General features: G+C 45.7%; 1 protein-coding gene across 1 annotated transcript; it reads right to left on the minus strand.

Moving 5' to 3' along the window:
* Positions 1-7,878: 7,878 nt before the first annotated feature.
* Positions 7,879-8,817, minus strand: LOC137527213 (olfactory receptor 2AP1-like). The gene has a single exon (XM_068247716.1). It carries the CDS (start codon positions 8,815-8,817, stop codon positions 7,879-7,881), a length of 939 nt encoding a protein of 312 aa, XP_068103817.1.
* Between the last annotated feature and the right edge of the window lie 7,366 nt (positions 8,818-16,183).

Raw genomic sequence — 16,183 nt, forward strand, 5'->3', positions numbered from 1 at the left:
ATCTGTCAACGCTATTTTTTAGATTAGGTCCTAAACTGCCCCCTGGGGGCTCCTGATTACCCCCCACACTCTCAGATCCTCCCCAGACCCCCCCCCCCCAGACACCCCCTCCTGTGTACTGTATCCATCTATTCTCCCCTGTAATCACCCACTGATCACCTGTCAATTACCCATCAATCACCCCGTCACCACCTGTCACTGCCACCCATCAGATCAGACCCTAAACTACCTCTTGCGGGCATCTGATCACCCACCCACACCATCACATCGCCCACAGACCCACCCTCAGATCACCTCCAAAGTGCATTGTTTACATCTGTTCTCCCCTCTAATCACCCACTAATCACCCATCAATCACCCCTGTCACTGCTACCCATCAGATCAGAGCTTAATCTGCCCCTTGGGCACCCAATCACCTGCCCACACCCTCAGAATGAACTCAGACCCCCCTCCCAGACCTCCCCCCCCCCCCCCTGTGTACTGTATACATCCATTCTCCCCTGTAATCACCCACTGATCACCTGTCAGTCACCTGTCAATCACCCATCAATCACCCCCTGTCACTGCCACCCATCAGATCAGACCCTAACCTGCCTCTTACGGGCATCTGATCACCCACCCACACCATCAGATCGCCCGCAGACCCACGCTCAGATCACCTCCAAAGTGCATTGTTTACATCTGTTCTCCCCTCTAATCACCCACTGATCACCCATCAATCACCCCCTGTCACTGCTACCCATCAGATCATACCCCTATCTGCCCCTTGAGCACCCAATCACCCGCCCACACCCTCAGAACGCCCTCAGACCCCAGCCCTGATCACCTCACCAGTGTATTGCTTGCATCTATTCTCCCCTCTATCACCTATCAATCACCCCGTCACCCCCTGTCACCACCTGTCACTGCTACCCATCAGATCAGACCCTAAACTGCCCCCTGTGGGCACCCAAACACCCGCAAACACCCTCAGATCTCCCTTAGACCCCGCCTGAACACCTCTCCAGTTCATTATTTACATCTGTTCTCCCCTCTAATCACCCATTGATCACCCATCAATCACCCCCTGTCACTGCTACCCATCAGATCAGACCCTAATCTGCCCCTTGGGCACCCAATCACCCGCCCACACCCTCAGAACGCCCTCAGACCCCAGCCCTGATCACTTCACCAGTGCATTGCTTGCATCTATTCCCCCTTCTAATCACACCTTGAGACACCCATCAATCACCTCCTGTCCCCACCTGTCACCCCCTAGCACACCTACCCATCAGATCAGGCCCTAATTTGCCCCGTGTGGGCTCCTGATCACTCGGCCAAACCCTCAGATCCCCCTCAGACCCCCTTCCGATCACCTCCCCAGTGCATTGATTGCATCTATTCTCCCCTCTAATCACCCCCTGAGATACCCATCAATCATCTCCTGTCACCCCCTATCACTCCTATCCATCAGATCAGGCCCTAATCTGCCCCCTACGGGCTTCTGATCACCCGGTCAATCCTTCACCTGCCCCACCGCAGTGACAGATTTTTTTTTTCCTGATCACTGCTGGTCTCTACGACTTAATTGTGGCTGAGACCAACCGTTATGCCACACAATACGCAACCGCCAATCCAAGAAGCTACCATGCCCAGCCTTTTCAGTGGAAACCACACCAAGTTTCCGAATGTAACATTTTTGGGGGCCTTCTCCTTAACATGGGTCTAGTCAAAAAGAATGTATTGCGGTCTTATTGGCCTACGCACCCAATACATCACATGCCCATGTTCTCTGCTGCCATGTCCAGGTCATGATTTGAGAACACCCTGCACTTCCTGCACTTCAGTGCCAATACAACCTGTCATCTAAGAGGCCACCCTGCTTATGACCGGTTCCACAAAATTCGGCTCCTCATAGACCACCTGTTATCAAAATTTGCAGAAGCTTATACCCCTGAACAGTCATTTTGAGGCATTTGGTTTCCAGACTACTCCTCACGGTTTTGGGCCCCTAAAATGCCAGGGCAGTATAGGAACCCCACCAAGTGACCCCATTTTAGAAAGAAGACACCCCAAGGTATTCTGTTAGGTGTATGATAAGTTCATAGAAGATTTTATTTTTGTCACAAGTTAGTGGAAAATGACACTTTGTGAAAAGAAAACAATAAAAATCAATTTACGCTAACTTGTGACAAAAAATAAAATCTTCTATGAACTCACCATAAACCTAATGGAATACCTTTGGGTGTCTTCTTTCTAAAATGAGGTCACTTGTGGGGTTCCTATACTGCCCTGGCATTTTAGGGGCCCTAAATCGTGAGGTGTAGTCTAGAAACCAAATGCCTCAAAATGACCTGTGAATAGGACGTTGGGCCCCTTAGCGCACCTAGGCTGTAAAAAAGTGTCACACATGTGGTATCGCCATACTCAGGAGAAGTAGTATAATGTGTTTTGGGGTGTATTTTTACACATACCCATGCTGGGTGGGAGAAATATCTCTGTAAATGACAATTTTTGATTTTTTTACACACAATTGTCCATTTATAGAGATATTTCTGCCACCCAGCATGGGCATGTGTAAAAATACACCCCAAAACACATACTACTTCTCCTGAGTACGGCAATACCACATGTGTGGCACTTTTTTGCAGCGTAGGTGCGCTAAGGGGCCCAAAGTCCAATGAGCACCTTTATGCTTTACAGTGGTGCTTACAATTTAGCACCCCCCAAAATGCCAGGACAGTAAACACACCCCACAAATTACCCCATTTTGGAAAGTAGACACTTCAAGGTATTCAGAGAGGGGCATGGTGAGTCCGTGGCAGATTAAATTTTTTTTTTGTCACAAGTTAGTAGAAATGGAAACTTTTTTTTTTGTCTCAAAGTGTCATTTTCCGCTAACTTGTGACAAAAAATAAAATCTTCTATGAACTCACCATGCCTCTCAGTGAATACTTTGGGATGTCATTTGGGGTCATTTTGGGGGTATTTATACTATCCTGGAATTTTAGCACCTCATGAAACATGACAGGTGCTCAGAAAAGTCAGAGATGCTTCAAAATGGGAAAAAACTTTTTGCACCATAGTTTGTAAACGCTATAACTTTTACCCAAACCAATAAATATACACTGAATGTTTTTTTTATCAAAGACATGTAGCACAATAAATTTAGACAAAAATGTATACAGAAATTTTACTTTATTTGACAAATTTTATCAAAGAAAGTAAAAAAAAAATTTTTTTGACAAAATTCATGTCTTTTTTGATGAATATAGAAAAAACTAAAAAACACAGCAGCAATCAAATAGCACCAAAAGAAAGCTGTATTAGTGACAAGAAAAGGAGGCAAAATTCATTTAGATGGTAGGTTGTATGACCGAGCAATAAATCGTTAAAGCTGCAGTGGTCTGAATGGAAAAAAAGGCTCTGGTCCTTAAGGGGCGAAAAAACTGTGGTCCTTATGTGGTTAAATATTACAATTTTTTGCCATAGTGCCTGTAACGATTTAAAACGTTACCTCTGTGGTGGGAAGCAGCGCAGCTGCTTTCACACCTGATGTCACCTCTCTGGCCAAGCCATCCCGGGTGTCGCTTCCCGACTCAGCTGGGACAGGGATCTCTGTTGCAGCAGCTTGGGTCCACACACCTGCACATGGAGCAAAAGGACCTTTACATGGAGCTTAAGGACATTTATGGGCAGAGGAGACAGATCAGCTGACTTTGTGGTCAGCTGACTTTCACCTGTCAATCTTCCTTGCAGGTTGGTTCAGCCCCTCGGGCGGGGCTGCTTGAATCTGTTGTCAGTGTTTTAACCTGGAGTTGTTACTCTGTCTTTGTCTGTCGTCGTGAACACTTGTGTGTCAGCACTCAGACCATAGGCAGATCCCAAAGTGTGCTAGAACCGGCCGGAGCCGGGGATCCACACTTAGCCAGATTCTGTTGATAGCTTAAAGTACTAATTGAATTGTTTCTGTGTACTAGCATAGTTTCCAAAGGTGTTGACGGCTAAGGATCTCACACCTTAGCGTTAGGAATTGAACTGTATTATTTGTTATGACTTTCTGCCTGCCTGACTAATCTTGTGAACTCTGATTCTGTACCTTGCTATTTCTGATATCCTGTTGCCAAACTCTGCTCGTTCCTGGACTCTGTATCTGCCTTCTGATTCTGTACCCTGCTAATCTGATACACCGTTGCCAAACCCTGCCTGTTCATTGGATTCCGTGTCTGTCTCCTGAGTCTGTACTTTGTCTGTCCGTGTGTTGACGACCTGGCTTGTCCGACCTCGAGAACTGGCCTTACTGTTAGAGGCAGTTCCCAGACCTGTAAGTGACACCCCCTCTTTGGTGTCACTCACGCTCTGTCCTTCCTACCTTCAGCCTAGCTCCTCCCCCGGGAAAGTCTAGGCCTTGGAAGGAACTGTCCTCTGTGTATACTCAAAGTGTTACTATTGCCTAAACACTCACTTGTAACTCAGGTGTCCAGAGGTTAGAATATATATCTGATTATCGGTGATACTACAGATCATCAATAATCGGGTATATTCTGCATTCTCGGTGATACTGCAGTTCACCGGTAATCAGACCCTCTCTGTGTTACACCGATCGTTACTGTACGCCAGACCTGTTAGTGACACCCTCTCTCTGGTGTCACTCACGTTCTGTCCTTCCCTCTCCCTGTCTGACTCCTCCCCGTGGAGAGTCCAGACTACGGAAGGAACTTGTTGCTGAGCAGTGTTCCTATTGGCTCTTGCACCTGTCTTCCAGGTAGAGTTGGGCCGAACCTCCGATTTTAGGTTCGCGAACCGGGTTCGCGAACTTCCGCGGAAGGTTCAGTTCACGTTAAAGTTCGCGAACCACAATAGACTTCAATGGGGATGCGAACTTTGAAAAAAAAAATATTTATGCTGGCCACAAAAGTGATGGAAAAGATGTTTCAAGGGGTCTAACACCTGGAGGGGGGCATGGTGGAGTGGGATACACGCCAAAAGTCCCCGGGAAAAATCTGGATTTGACGCAAAGCAGCGTTTTAAGGGCAGAAATCACATTGAATGCTAAATGACAGGCCTAGAGTGCTTTAAAACATCTTGCATGTGTATACATCAATTAGGTAGTGTAATTAAGGTACTGCTTCACACTGACACACCAAACTCACCGTGTAACGCACCGCAAACAGCTATTTGTGTAGTGACGGCCGTGCTGGACTGGTGCGCACCATGGCGAGAGTGCAGGTTTTGGTGGCTTTACAGCCCATATGGTCGCCTGGCTGATGTAGCTGAATGACAGAACAGTGACTGTCCAGCTGATCAAATTTGGTCTGACCACAATGAAGCAACGACCTTATTATCTTTTGTGTGCCCCCCGAGACACTCATCTAGGCGCCGGTCATTGCTTCATTGTGATACGCAAGCCCCTTCACCACGGCAAGGTAATGATCACGAAGGGGAATGGGCGCATGTACATGCCTTTTCTTTTGTTGTGGCGGGTTCACTGAACAGGTATACAGTGGCGGGTCCACTGAACAGAACAGGTATGCAGTGGCGGGTTCACTGAACACAACAGGTATGCAGTGGTGAGTGGTGGGTTCACTGAACAGGTATGCAGTGGTGGGTTCACAGAACAGGTATGCAGTGGCGGGTTCACAGAACAGGTATGCAGTGGCAGGTTCACTGAACACAACAGGTATGCAATGGCGGGTTCACTGAACAGGTATACAGTGGCGGGTCCACTGAACAGAACAGGTATGCAGTGGCGGGTTCACTGAACACAACAGGTATGCAGTGGTGGGTTCACTGAACAGGTATGCAGTGGTGGGTTCACAGAACAGGTATGCAGTGGTGGGTTCACAGAACAGGTATGCAGTGGCAGGTTCAATGAACAGGTATGCAGTGGTGGGTTCACTGAACAGGTATGCAGTGGTGGGTTCACAGTACAGGTATGCAGTGGTGGGTTCACAGAACAGGTATGCAGTGGCGGGTTCACAGAACAGGTATGCAGTGGCAGGTTCACTGAACACAACAGGTATGCAGTGGTGGGTTCACTGAACAGGTATGCAGTGGTGGGTTCACAGAACAGGTATGCAGTGGCGGGTTCACAGAATAGGTATGCAGTGGCGGGTTCACTGAACACAACAGGTATGCAGTGGTGGGTTCACTGAACAGGTATGCAGTGGTGGGTTCACAGAACAGGTATGCAGTGGCAGCCTGGCAGGTTCACTGAACAGGTATGCAGTGGTGGGTTCACAGAACAGGTATGCAGTGGCGGGTTCAATGAACAGGTATGCAGTGGTGGGTTCACAGAACAGGTATGCAGCCAGGAACAAGCTAAGCCTAACTAATCTTTCCCTATGAGAGACAGTCTGCAGCAGCTCGCCCTACTCTCACTAATGCAGGCACACGAGTGACCGTAATGGCCGCTGCTGCCTGCCCTATATAAGGGGGGTGGGGCTCCAGGGGCTAGTGTAGCCAAATTGGCTACACTGGGCCTGCTGACTGTGATGTAGAGGGTCAAAGTTGACCCTCCATGGTGCATTATGGGGCGAACTGAACTTCCGCAAACGTTCGCCTGCGGGACGCGAACGCGAACCATGGAAGTTCGCATGGAACCGTTCGCAGGCGAACCGTTCGGCCCAACTCTACTTCTAGGTGCGGTCCTCAAGGTATTACTGTTTGCACCTTACACTTACACTCTCCACAGGTTAGAGGTGTTATTTGTATCTCTGAGACTGCAGTAAGGTCTGAATCACCTGCTCAACAGGTGACCATTAGAGCTGTGCTATTTGTATCTCTGAGACTGCAGTAAGGTCTGAATCACCTGCTCCACAGGTGACCATTAGAGCTGTGTTATTTGTATCTCTGAGACTGCAGTAAGGTCTGAATCACCTGCTCCACAGGTGATCATTAGAGCTGTGCTATTTGTATCTCTGAGACTGCAGTAGGGTCTGAATCACCTGCTCCACAGGTGACCATTAGAGCTGTGTTGTTTGTATCTCTGCGACTGCAGTAAGGTCTGAATCACCTGCTCCACAGGTGACCGTTAGAACCGTATTTATCTGTCCGTACCTTCCAGCCCCACTGGGGGGCCTTGTGTCTAGTCTGTTCTGTTGGTGTCCTGAGTGTTCCTTACTAACTCCTGTGGTAAGGTCCTGTAAAACCATTAGAGTTACGGTGGCACCAGACACACACTTACGCTCTGCTCTCGTTCTTGCTATACTGGCATTATTGGTGATTCTGCGGATCACACATAATCGAGCATAGCGTCTGTATTCTTGGTGATCCCGCAGATCACCAGTAATCAGTCATCTGAGTAGTGGCATTAACCGTCACAGTGCCCCTTTAAGAATTCGGGACTGCAGGAAAGTTCTGTTTGAGATTAGTTCTACAGATACAATTATCCCATAAGTTTCTTTTAACTTCAGGTTTTCTCTAAAGCGAGCTTCGGGATAAGCAGAATAAGTTACTCATCTGAAGAGATGGGAAGCCTCAGGATAATATTGAGGCTTCCCTCGGTGGTCCAATGTCCCCTGTCACTAAGTGCAGGCCCTCTCCACATCGGCCGTACATGCGCAGTAGCATGAAGTCCACGACTCCAGCTAATCTAAGCTCCAGCTTATCGCAAATCTTACGGATCGCCATGCTCAGCAACGGGGGTCAACAGAACACGGAGGGAAGCCTCAATAGGATCCTGAGGCTTCCCTCTCTTTAGGTATCATACTGATTCAAAACTTCTTGCTCTTTAGGTAAGTATCTCAATTTGTACCCAAGCTTAGGCTTGGGTACACTTCAATACCCAATCTTGGTGCTCATCCTTACTGAGGCTGACTGTACTGAGAACTGAAATATTATGAAAATGAGTCCAGCAGTGACATCAGTACCTTATAAACAACAGATAAATATTTCCTTTTAAAAAACAGCTTTATTGTGTTTAAGCATATGCCTTAAGGCTATTTTAACGTCTTTATTTTTCAAGCTGTAGATTAGCGGGTTTAGCATTGGAACAACGGCCGTATTAACCAAAGAAAAAAGCTTGAAGTTCGAAGACTCCACATAGCCTGGATTCAGGTACTGACAAAACAAAGTGAAATAGAGCAGAATCACAACCGTAAGGTGTGAGGAACACGTGTAGAAGGCCTTTTGTCTTCCAACTCTAGAACGGATTCCAAGTATGTTCGAGATGATAAACACGTAAGAGAGGAAGGTGAGAAAGAGCGGCGTAAAACCACACAGTAATCCTCCTACGAACAATATATACATCTTCAAAATGTACGTGCTGCTGCATGTAATGCTCATGAGAGGGACTATATCACAAAAGAAGTGGTTGATATGATTGGACTTGTAGCAGGAATAATGGACAACTTCCCAAAGGTTAGGTATAATTTCTACAAAGCCTATTATCCAGCAGACTATGGCCAACTGGACACACTTACTCCATTTCATGACCATGTAGTAATGTAACGGGTTGCATATAGCCACATAGCGATCGTAACCCATGATGGTCAGCAAAATAGCTTCACAGCATGTCAGTGACAAGAAAATAAACATTTGTGACATACAACTGATAAAGGATACCGTGTTGTTCCCGCTTACAAACATCAGAAGGAGTTTGTGTAGAGCGATGGTTGAAGCCGAGAGATCCATGACAGACAAGTTACTCAAGAAGAAGTACATTGGAGTGTGAAGGTGTGGTTCTAGGCAAACCAGCATAAAAATGGTCAAGTTCCCAGTAAATGTGATGAGATATATGAGAAAAACAAAGACAAAGACGAGGATCTGGAGCACTGCGACATCTGAAATCCCCTTGATCACGAAAAAGGCCACTGACGTGCTATTTTGCTCATTCATATTTGTAGGAATATCAGAATTATGGACACTAAGCTTTATATGCGTATTTCAAGATCCAGCTAAAAATAATTTGACATCAATATTATGCCAAATAGTTAAAATATTTAAACAGCCATGGTGTAATTATGGTAACTGATCCATTCACTGGCTTCCAGTCCCCCTGAGAATAAAGTTTAAATTACTACATGTTGCCTTAAATTCATAAATTGTGTACCACCTAAATTCCAGACCTTATCCATAAATTCACTCAAACTGTTTCCATCCATTATCTGGCAATTAATAGTCTCCTTCAAGCTTTTCAGTGCACAGCTTGACAGACACCGCTCTTTTGGATTTTTCTTCATCAAATAGACTAATGTCTATTTTAAGCATGTTTAAATGGCCCCTCTCTTAAAGAGAACCCGAGGTGGTTTCTAAGAATGATATCAGCACACAGAGGCTGGGTCTGCTTATATTGCCCAGCATCTGCTGCTATCTCAATCCCCTCTAAGTTCCCCCTGCGCTCTGCTATGCCCTCATAAATTACAGCCACGCTGTCGACACGCAGCGGGCTGTGTTTACCTCTGTAGTGTCACTCTCACCGCTCCCCCGGCCTCCTGCATAGCTCCAGTCCCCGCCCGCGTCCCTTCCCTCCAATCAGTGGGGAGGGAAGGGACGCGGGCGGGAACCAGAGCTATGCAGGAGGTGGGGGGAGCGCAGAGACTGACAGTACATAGGTAAACACAGTTGGCTGCGACACGCTGCGTGTCGACAGCTCAGCTGATGATTTATGGGGCATAGCAGAGCGCAGGGGGAACTTAGGGGGGGATCGAGATAGCAACAGAGGCTGGGCAATATAAGCAGACCCAGCCTCTGTGTGCTGATATCATTGTCAGAACCCACCTCGGGTTCTCTTTAATTGTAAAAAGATGAGGTAAAAAAATCAACAATATAAAATCAATCAACAAAAAACAATAAAAAAGCATAAATGCTACAATTTGTTCAGGTTATTAAAAATTACCTTCCAATTTCAATTTGTAGCTGGCAGTTAATGTTACCAAATAGACTGAAACCTACAATTTTGCAACAATGGCAACAATATTCTGTGTGGTGTACAACAAACGGGTTAGGCACCTGCAGGGGGGTCTTAGGGATAGGCACTACCAGGGGGGTCTTAGGGTTAGGCACCACCAGGGGGGGGTCTTAGGGTTAGGCACCACCAGGGGGGGTCTTAGGGTTAGGCACCAACAGGAAGGTCCTAGGGTTAGGAACCACCGGGGAGGGTTCTGTGTGAGAGTAGGAAGATGTTAGGTTATAGTGAAATATCGGCAAATATTGCCAATATTTCTCTATATGAATCAGGTTGTAGAATATTGGTATAGCGAGGGAGACTTATTAATCACAGAGGGGCCTTAGGGATAGGCACCACCAGGGAGGTCTTAGGGTTAGGCACCTGCAGGCGGGGTCTTAGGGTTAGGCACCACCAGGGGGGTCTTAGGGTTAGGCACCACCAGGGGGGGGGGGGTCTTAGAGCTAGGCACCACCAGGGGGGGTGTTAGGGTTAGGCACCACCAGGGGGGTCTTAGGGTTAGGCACCACCAGGGGGGGTCTTAGGGTTAGGCACTACTAGGGGGGGGGGGTTTAGAATTAGGCACCACCAGGGAGGTGTTAGGGTTAGGCACCACCAGGGGGGTCTTAGGGTTAGGCACCACCAGGGGGGTGTCTTAGGGTTAGGCACCAACATGAAGGTCTTAGGGTTAGGCACCACCGGGAGGGTTCTGTGTGAGAGTAGGAAGATGTTAGGTTATAGTGAAATATCGGCAAATGTTGCCAATATTTCACTATATGAATCAGGTTGTAGAATATTGGTATATTTACCAATATTCTACTACCCCAATTACATTTTTATTTATCGTTTGCACACAACTATTTTGAATGTATGCAGGAGCAGGCACCCTTATTATTGTTGCACACATAAAGTAATCCAATGACTGCCAGCAAGCTGTGACACGCCCACCTAAGTTTGCTGGGGGGGGGGGGGGAGACTTTGGAATGGATATTTCTAAATACATAAAAGTTATATGAACAAGTTGAAATAATATTTGTATCATTGCTTGCTATTTATAAAACTGAACTGAAGTTGTTCCCCTCCAAAACAAGAGAATTACATGGCACAATAAATAACAGTAAAAAAAAAGTAATTTCTTTTTACATAGATTTTCCTTAAAGAGAACCCGAGGTGGGTTTGAAGAATATTATCTGCATACAGAGGCTGGATCTGCCTATACAGCCCAGCCTCTGTTGCTATCCCAAACCCCCCTAAGGTCCCCCTGCACTCTGCAATCCCTCATAAATCACAGCCACGCTGCTGACAAACAGCTTGTCAGAGCTGGCTGTGTTTATCTCTATAGTGTCAGTCTGCTGCTCTCCCCGCCTCCTGCAGAACTCCAGTCCCCGCCTGCATCCCTTCCCTCCCTGCTGATTGGAGGGAAGGGACGGGGGCAGGGACCAGAGCTATGCAGGAGGCGGGGAAGCAGCTGAGACTGACACTACAGATGTAAACACAGCCTCACAGCACGGCTGTGATTTATGGGGGATTGCAGAGTGCAGGGGGACCTTAGTGGGGTTTGGGATAGCAACAGAGGCTGGGCTGTATAGGCAGATCCAGCCTCTGTATGCAGATAACATTCTTTAAACACACCTCGGGTTCTCTTTAACCATTTCAGCCGCCCGGACGTGATCCTCACGTCCAGGCGGCTGCTCTGATGCAGAGGCGTGCTTCGGCGTGCTACCGAGCGCGCCCCCGTGTCCCCATGCTGTCCCATGGTAGCCCTGGGATCAGTGAACGGGAACATGGTTCCCGTTGACCGATCTAAGTTGCAGGCAGAAAAACCAACGCTTTCTTATGAGACCGCAGTTTTTCTGAAAAAAAAAATGTCCCCTGTCCTCCTTGTGCTTCCGGTAAGTGAGAAGCACAAGGAGGAAAAAAAAAACTCAAAATAGTAAAACTACATCTACATACATTTTTCATGCCAATTTACACATATTATAACATTAAAAATTAACTGTTTATTTCCCAGCACCAAAAAAATAACCCAAATAAACATTTTTATGAACAAAAAAAATTACAATAAGCCAGGTTTTGGACTAGTCCATCTCTTCATAGGGGATTCTCAGCATGACCTTTATGCTTTATAAAGACACTCCTTGAAAAAAGATTTATACAAATATACTGGCTAGCCTCTGTGCTCGCTGCACACTTTTCTGGCAGTTGTACAGAGCTACTGCCATTTTTAAGCGCTTTTGAAAATTAAGAAAACACTAAATTCCCCATGAAGAGATGGGCTAGTATAAAACCTCTTGGTTCTGTCAGATTTCTACTACTTACTGCAAGTGACAGCAGCATCGGAGATAAGTAACTTATGGCTCATTTTACTCTGGAAGAAACCTACTTATCTATATAGATTTACATATATTTTAAAATTTTATTATTTTCGCGACAGTGGTCCTTCAAAATCTCAGTGCTGCATAAAATGCCAACACTTTATGTATAAAGGATAACAAAGAATAATAATATATATAGTAATGATATTAATCTATTAGGAAGGACTGAAAACTTAAGCGATGGCACGAGTTAAAATGAAAGTTTCAAAGGAAAATCCCCACCTTCTACTGGGTAAGCAATACAAAAAAAGCAAAGGGAAACTGGGGACACCCTGGATGACTCCCAAAGAGAGACCATCTTACAGAATGTTCATACCTCTTCTATCAGTACCAGTATCCAAGAAGCTAACTATAAGGCTCTAACACACTGGTATAGGACGCCTGTACAACTTGCAAAAACGTATGGGTTAACAGATGACAGTTGTTGGTGTGGCTGCAGAGCTAGAGGTACGCTTCTCCATTTGTTTTGAGAATGTCCTCAGCTTCAGGGATTTTGGTCTGAGGTTCTTAGAATAAGTAGGCAGGTGTCGGTCAAAAAATAGAAGACAACCCATGGTGCGTGCTTTTACACCTTTCTAAATCCAAAAGTTATAAGAAATCGGTGGTACCGCATATGTTAAATGCCGCCAAAAGCTTTATAGCACTAAATTGGAAGTCTACCCAGGTGCCTTCGGTGAGGGATTAGTTTCTAAGGAATAATGAAATCAAATGGATCGAGGAGATGGTATTGGAAAGTAAAGACAAATATAACAAATATTATTCCACCTGGGCAATCTGGATAGACTATCAATCATCTGAGGAATACGTGAGAATCCTAAGTTAAAGAGAAACTCTGACCAAGAATTGAACTTTATCCCAATCAGTAGCTGATACCCCCTTTTACATGAGAAATATATTCCTTTTCACAAATAGACCATCAGGGGGCGCTGTATGGCTGATATTGTGGTGAAACCCCTCCCACAAAGAAGCTCTGAGTACGTACTCTTGGCAGTTTCCTGTCTATGAACCCTGTGGCATTGTGGGAAATTGCTGTTTACAGCTGTTTCCAACTGCCAAAACTGCAAGCAGCAGCTACATCACCTGCCAACAGTAAAAATGTCACCATGTGATAAATGTCAGAACATAAATCAGGGATTTAAAAGATTTTACAGTGGGCAAATACTGACTAAATCATTTATACATAATTATTGTAAAAATGAAGCACTTTTTGTATTACATTATTTTCACTGGATTTCCTCTTTAAGTTATACACTGTTAAGTCCGTTTGTCTGTCAGTCTCAAATCCCTGCCTTTATTATTAATATGTTTCTATAAAGCCTGAATATACCATACTATAGTTATGTTTAGTTAGTTTGGGTCAAGGTTTGGCCTAGTAGGTGAATTTCAGTGGCTTCACTTGTATATCATGGTGTATTGCCTCACCTGATGTTTAGCAGAAAATCTGAGGAGTGGATGCTTATTATATCTTCGGTTTTCTCTTGTCTGTGTTACGGACCCCTGCGCAGGTACCTTTATCATGCTTTTCTTGTTTCCTTTTTGCTTTTAACATGGATTTGTGTTGTAATGTCTCTCTCCGTAAATAAAAATTATGTTAAAAAAAAAAGCAATACAAAAAATCTTCTTGAAGAATTTGGATCAGGTCGCATGTCCGCTGCCTTCCATTTGGACTGACCAGGCATTGGACTTAAAAGATGGTTTGAGGACTACAATGACTTTCTGTGGGCCAGTTCACAAAGGCCCGGTCTGTTTGAGTCTGAGCCATACGTTGAACAGCAAATTAACCTCCCTGGCGGTGCATTTCTGTCTAGAATTATGAGTCAAAAGTGGTACATTTTTTCAAGAATTTTAGACCTCCAATAGTCATAACTCACCAAAATATGCCAGAATAAAAGCCTGGCAGACATTTTGCGTATAAATAAAAGACTAGAACACACATTTGTTAAATTCATTAAATCTATGAATAAACTGAAAAATGTGAAACTGTACAAATAAGGCAGGCAGAAAGTAGTCAAAATCCAGGCAGAGGTCGGAGCAGGCGGCAGGCAGAAAGTAGTCAAAATCCAGGCAGAGGTCGGAGCAGGCGGCAGGCAGAAAGTAGTCAAAATGCAGACAGAGGTTGGTGCAGGCGGCAGGTTGAGAGTAGTCAAGATCCAGGTAAAATTAAGTAACAATAAGGCTGGAAGCACTTAGCTCAGAAGCAGTTGGGAACCAAATGGCTACAATGTTGACATCTTGTGCTTTCAAATGAGCTTATCTGCCATGGCAGTCAGGTGACACTAAACTATATGTATATACATATAATAGGGTGCATCTCTTTTTTTTTTGCCCAGTGTCCACTTTAAAAATAAGTCCCACCCCTGATGTTGCGTTGCCGCGCCACCGCCGCACTGATTGGCCGCCAGGTCCCTGGAACAAGAGCGGGGATAAGGGGATCCCGGCGGCAAGAGAAGCTGCAGAGAGCGGCATAGAACTGGGGAGGGAGGCTGGAGTCCCGCTGCGCAGCGACAATCGCGTACGGGACTCCTAATCACATAGGAAAGCGTTGAATTCTCTACCCCGAACTGAGCTCGGGATTACCACTCTTAGCACATTTTTCCTACCCCGAGCTCAGGTCGGGGTTACTGCCAGGGAGGTTAAAGAAAGGGCTTAAGACACATTAAAGTTTTTGCATCTAGTAATTTCTGAAGGGTGAGGAAAAATATTAAAAAGAAGGCATAAATAAAATGCAATAAATAAATAAACCTCATAGAGTTCTTCCTTAAATGACTTTTTGTAAAACAGTATCTCAGAGTCAGAAAGCATTTTGAATCAACAAAACTAAAAAAATATACACATCCTGATTCAATAAACATTTCTCCTGAGTTTTCTCACAGGAGATGTTTTCATAACTTATGCATAAAATCCTTTTTCCTCCCAGTGCAGACAAAAAAGCAGTCAAACTAGAGTGGTCCCAGACTACCTACTCCAACCCAGGGCCGGATTTGTACTCTTTACCCCCCAAGGCCAATGTCACCAGCTGCCCCCTTCAGTATAGCTAGCGAGATGACCCCTATCCCGTTCCCTACTGTATAAGTAGCCTGATGACCACCCCCCCCCCCGTATAGGTAGCCAGATGACCCCTCCCCTCTTTCCCTCAAGTATAAGTAGCCTGATGTCCCTCTCCCATATAGATAGCCTGATGACTCCCTTAATCCCTCCCTTTCCCACTCCCCCTCTTTCAGTACAGTTTACCTCCACACCACAGCAGCCATCAGTGTCATTCACTTCTCTGCTCATCTCCAGTGCAGAAGCTTCCTCTTCCCCTCCGTCTCCAATGCTGCCCAAGTCCATAGCTACCCGCACCAACACCAACGTGCACAGAGAGCAAGATGGCAGCTGCACCAGTGGCTGGCAGCAGGGAGATCAGGTGCTCGCCTGATCTCCTTGCATTGCAGCATTTGCAAGCTTGCAAATGCTGCACCAGTTTAGTCAGCTGCTTTGGTGTCCTTGCTCCTGTGGTGCCCTAGGCCATGGCCTAGGTGGCCTTGGCCTAAATCCGGCCCTGCTCCAACCCAGAGCAAATTTACATGTTTCAACTGATGACTGCATTTGCTCTTTAAAATATGCACCTGAGAAGGTCTGGAAAATGGAAGCAGGAAAAAAGGGTGAACGAAAAGGCCGCCACCATGCATTTATTGTTAATACGGTGCCCAAAGCAGAAAAAAGGACGCCCAATAAATATTCTAATATACATTAATCAGCAGTGCTTCCTTAAAGAAAACCTGAACTGAAAATTGTGTAGAGCTGTACAGAGGCGCCAGTAGGATAAAAGTCACTAAAACGTTTAAAACGTTCGGGATGCGGTGGTGGACCAGCCAACCCAAAACAGACACAGGTACTGTCGATTCAAGTAATAAATAATTTATTTATATACTCCAAAGACAAGTTGCAACGCGTTTCACGG

The sequence above is a fragment of the Hyperolius riggenbachi genome, chromosome 8 (assembly GCF_040937935.1).
Source record: "Hyperolius riggenbachi isolate aHypRig1 chromosome 8, aHypRig1.pri, whole genome shotgun sequence".
NCBI lineage: Eukaryota > Metazoa > Chordata > Amphibia > Anura > Hyperoliidae > Hyperolius > Hyperolius riggenbachi.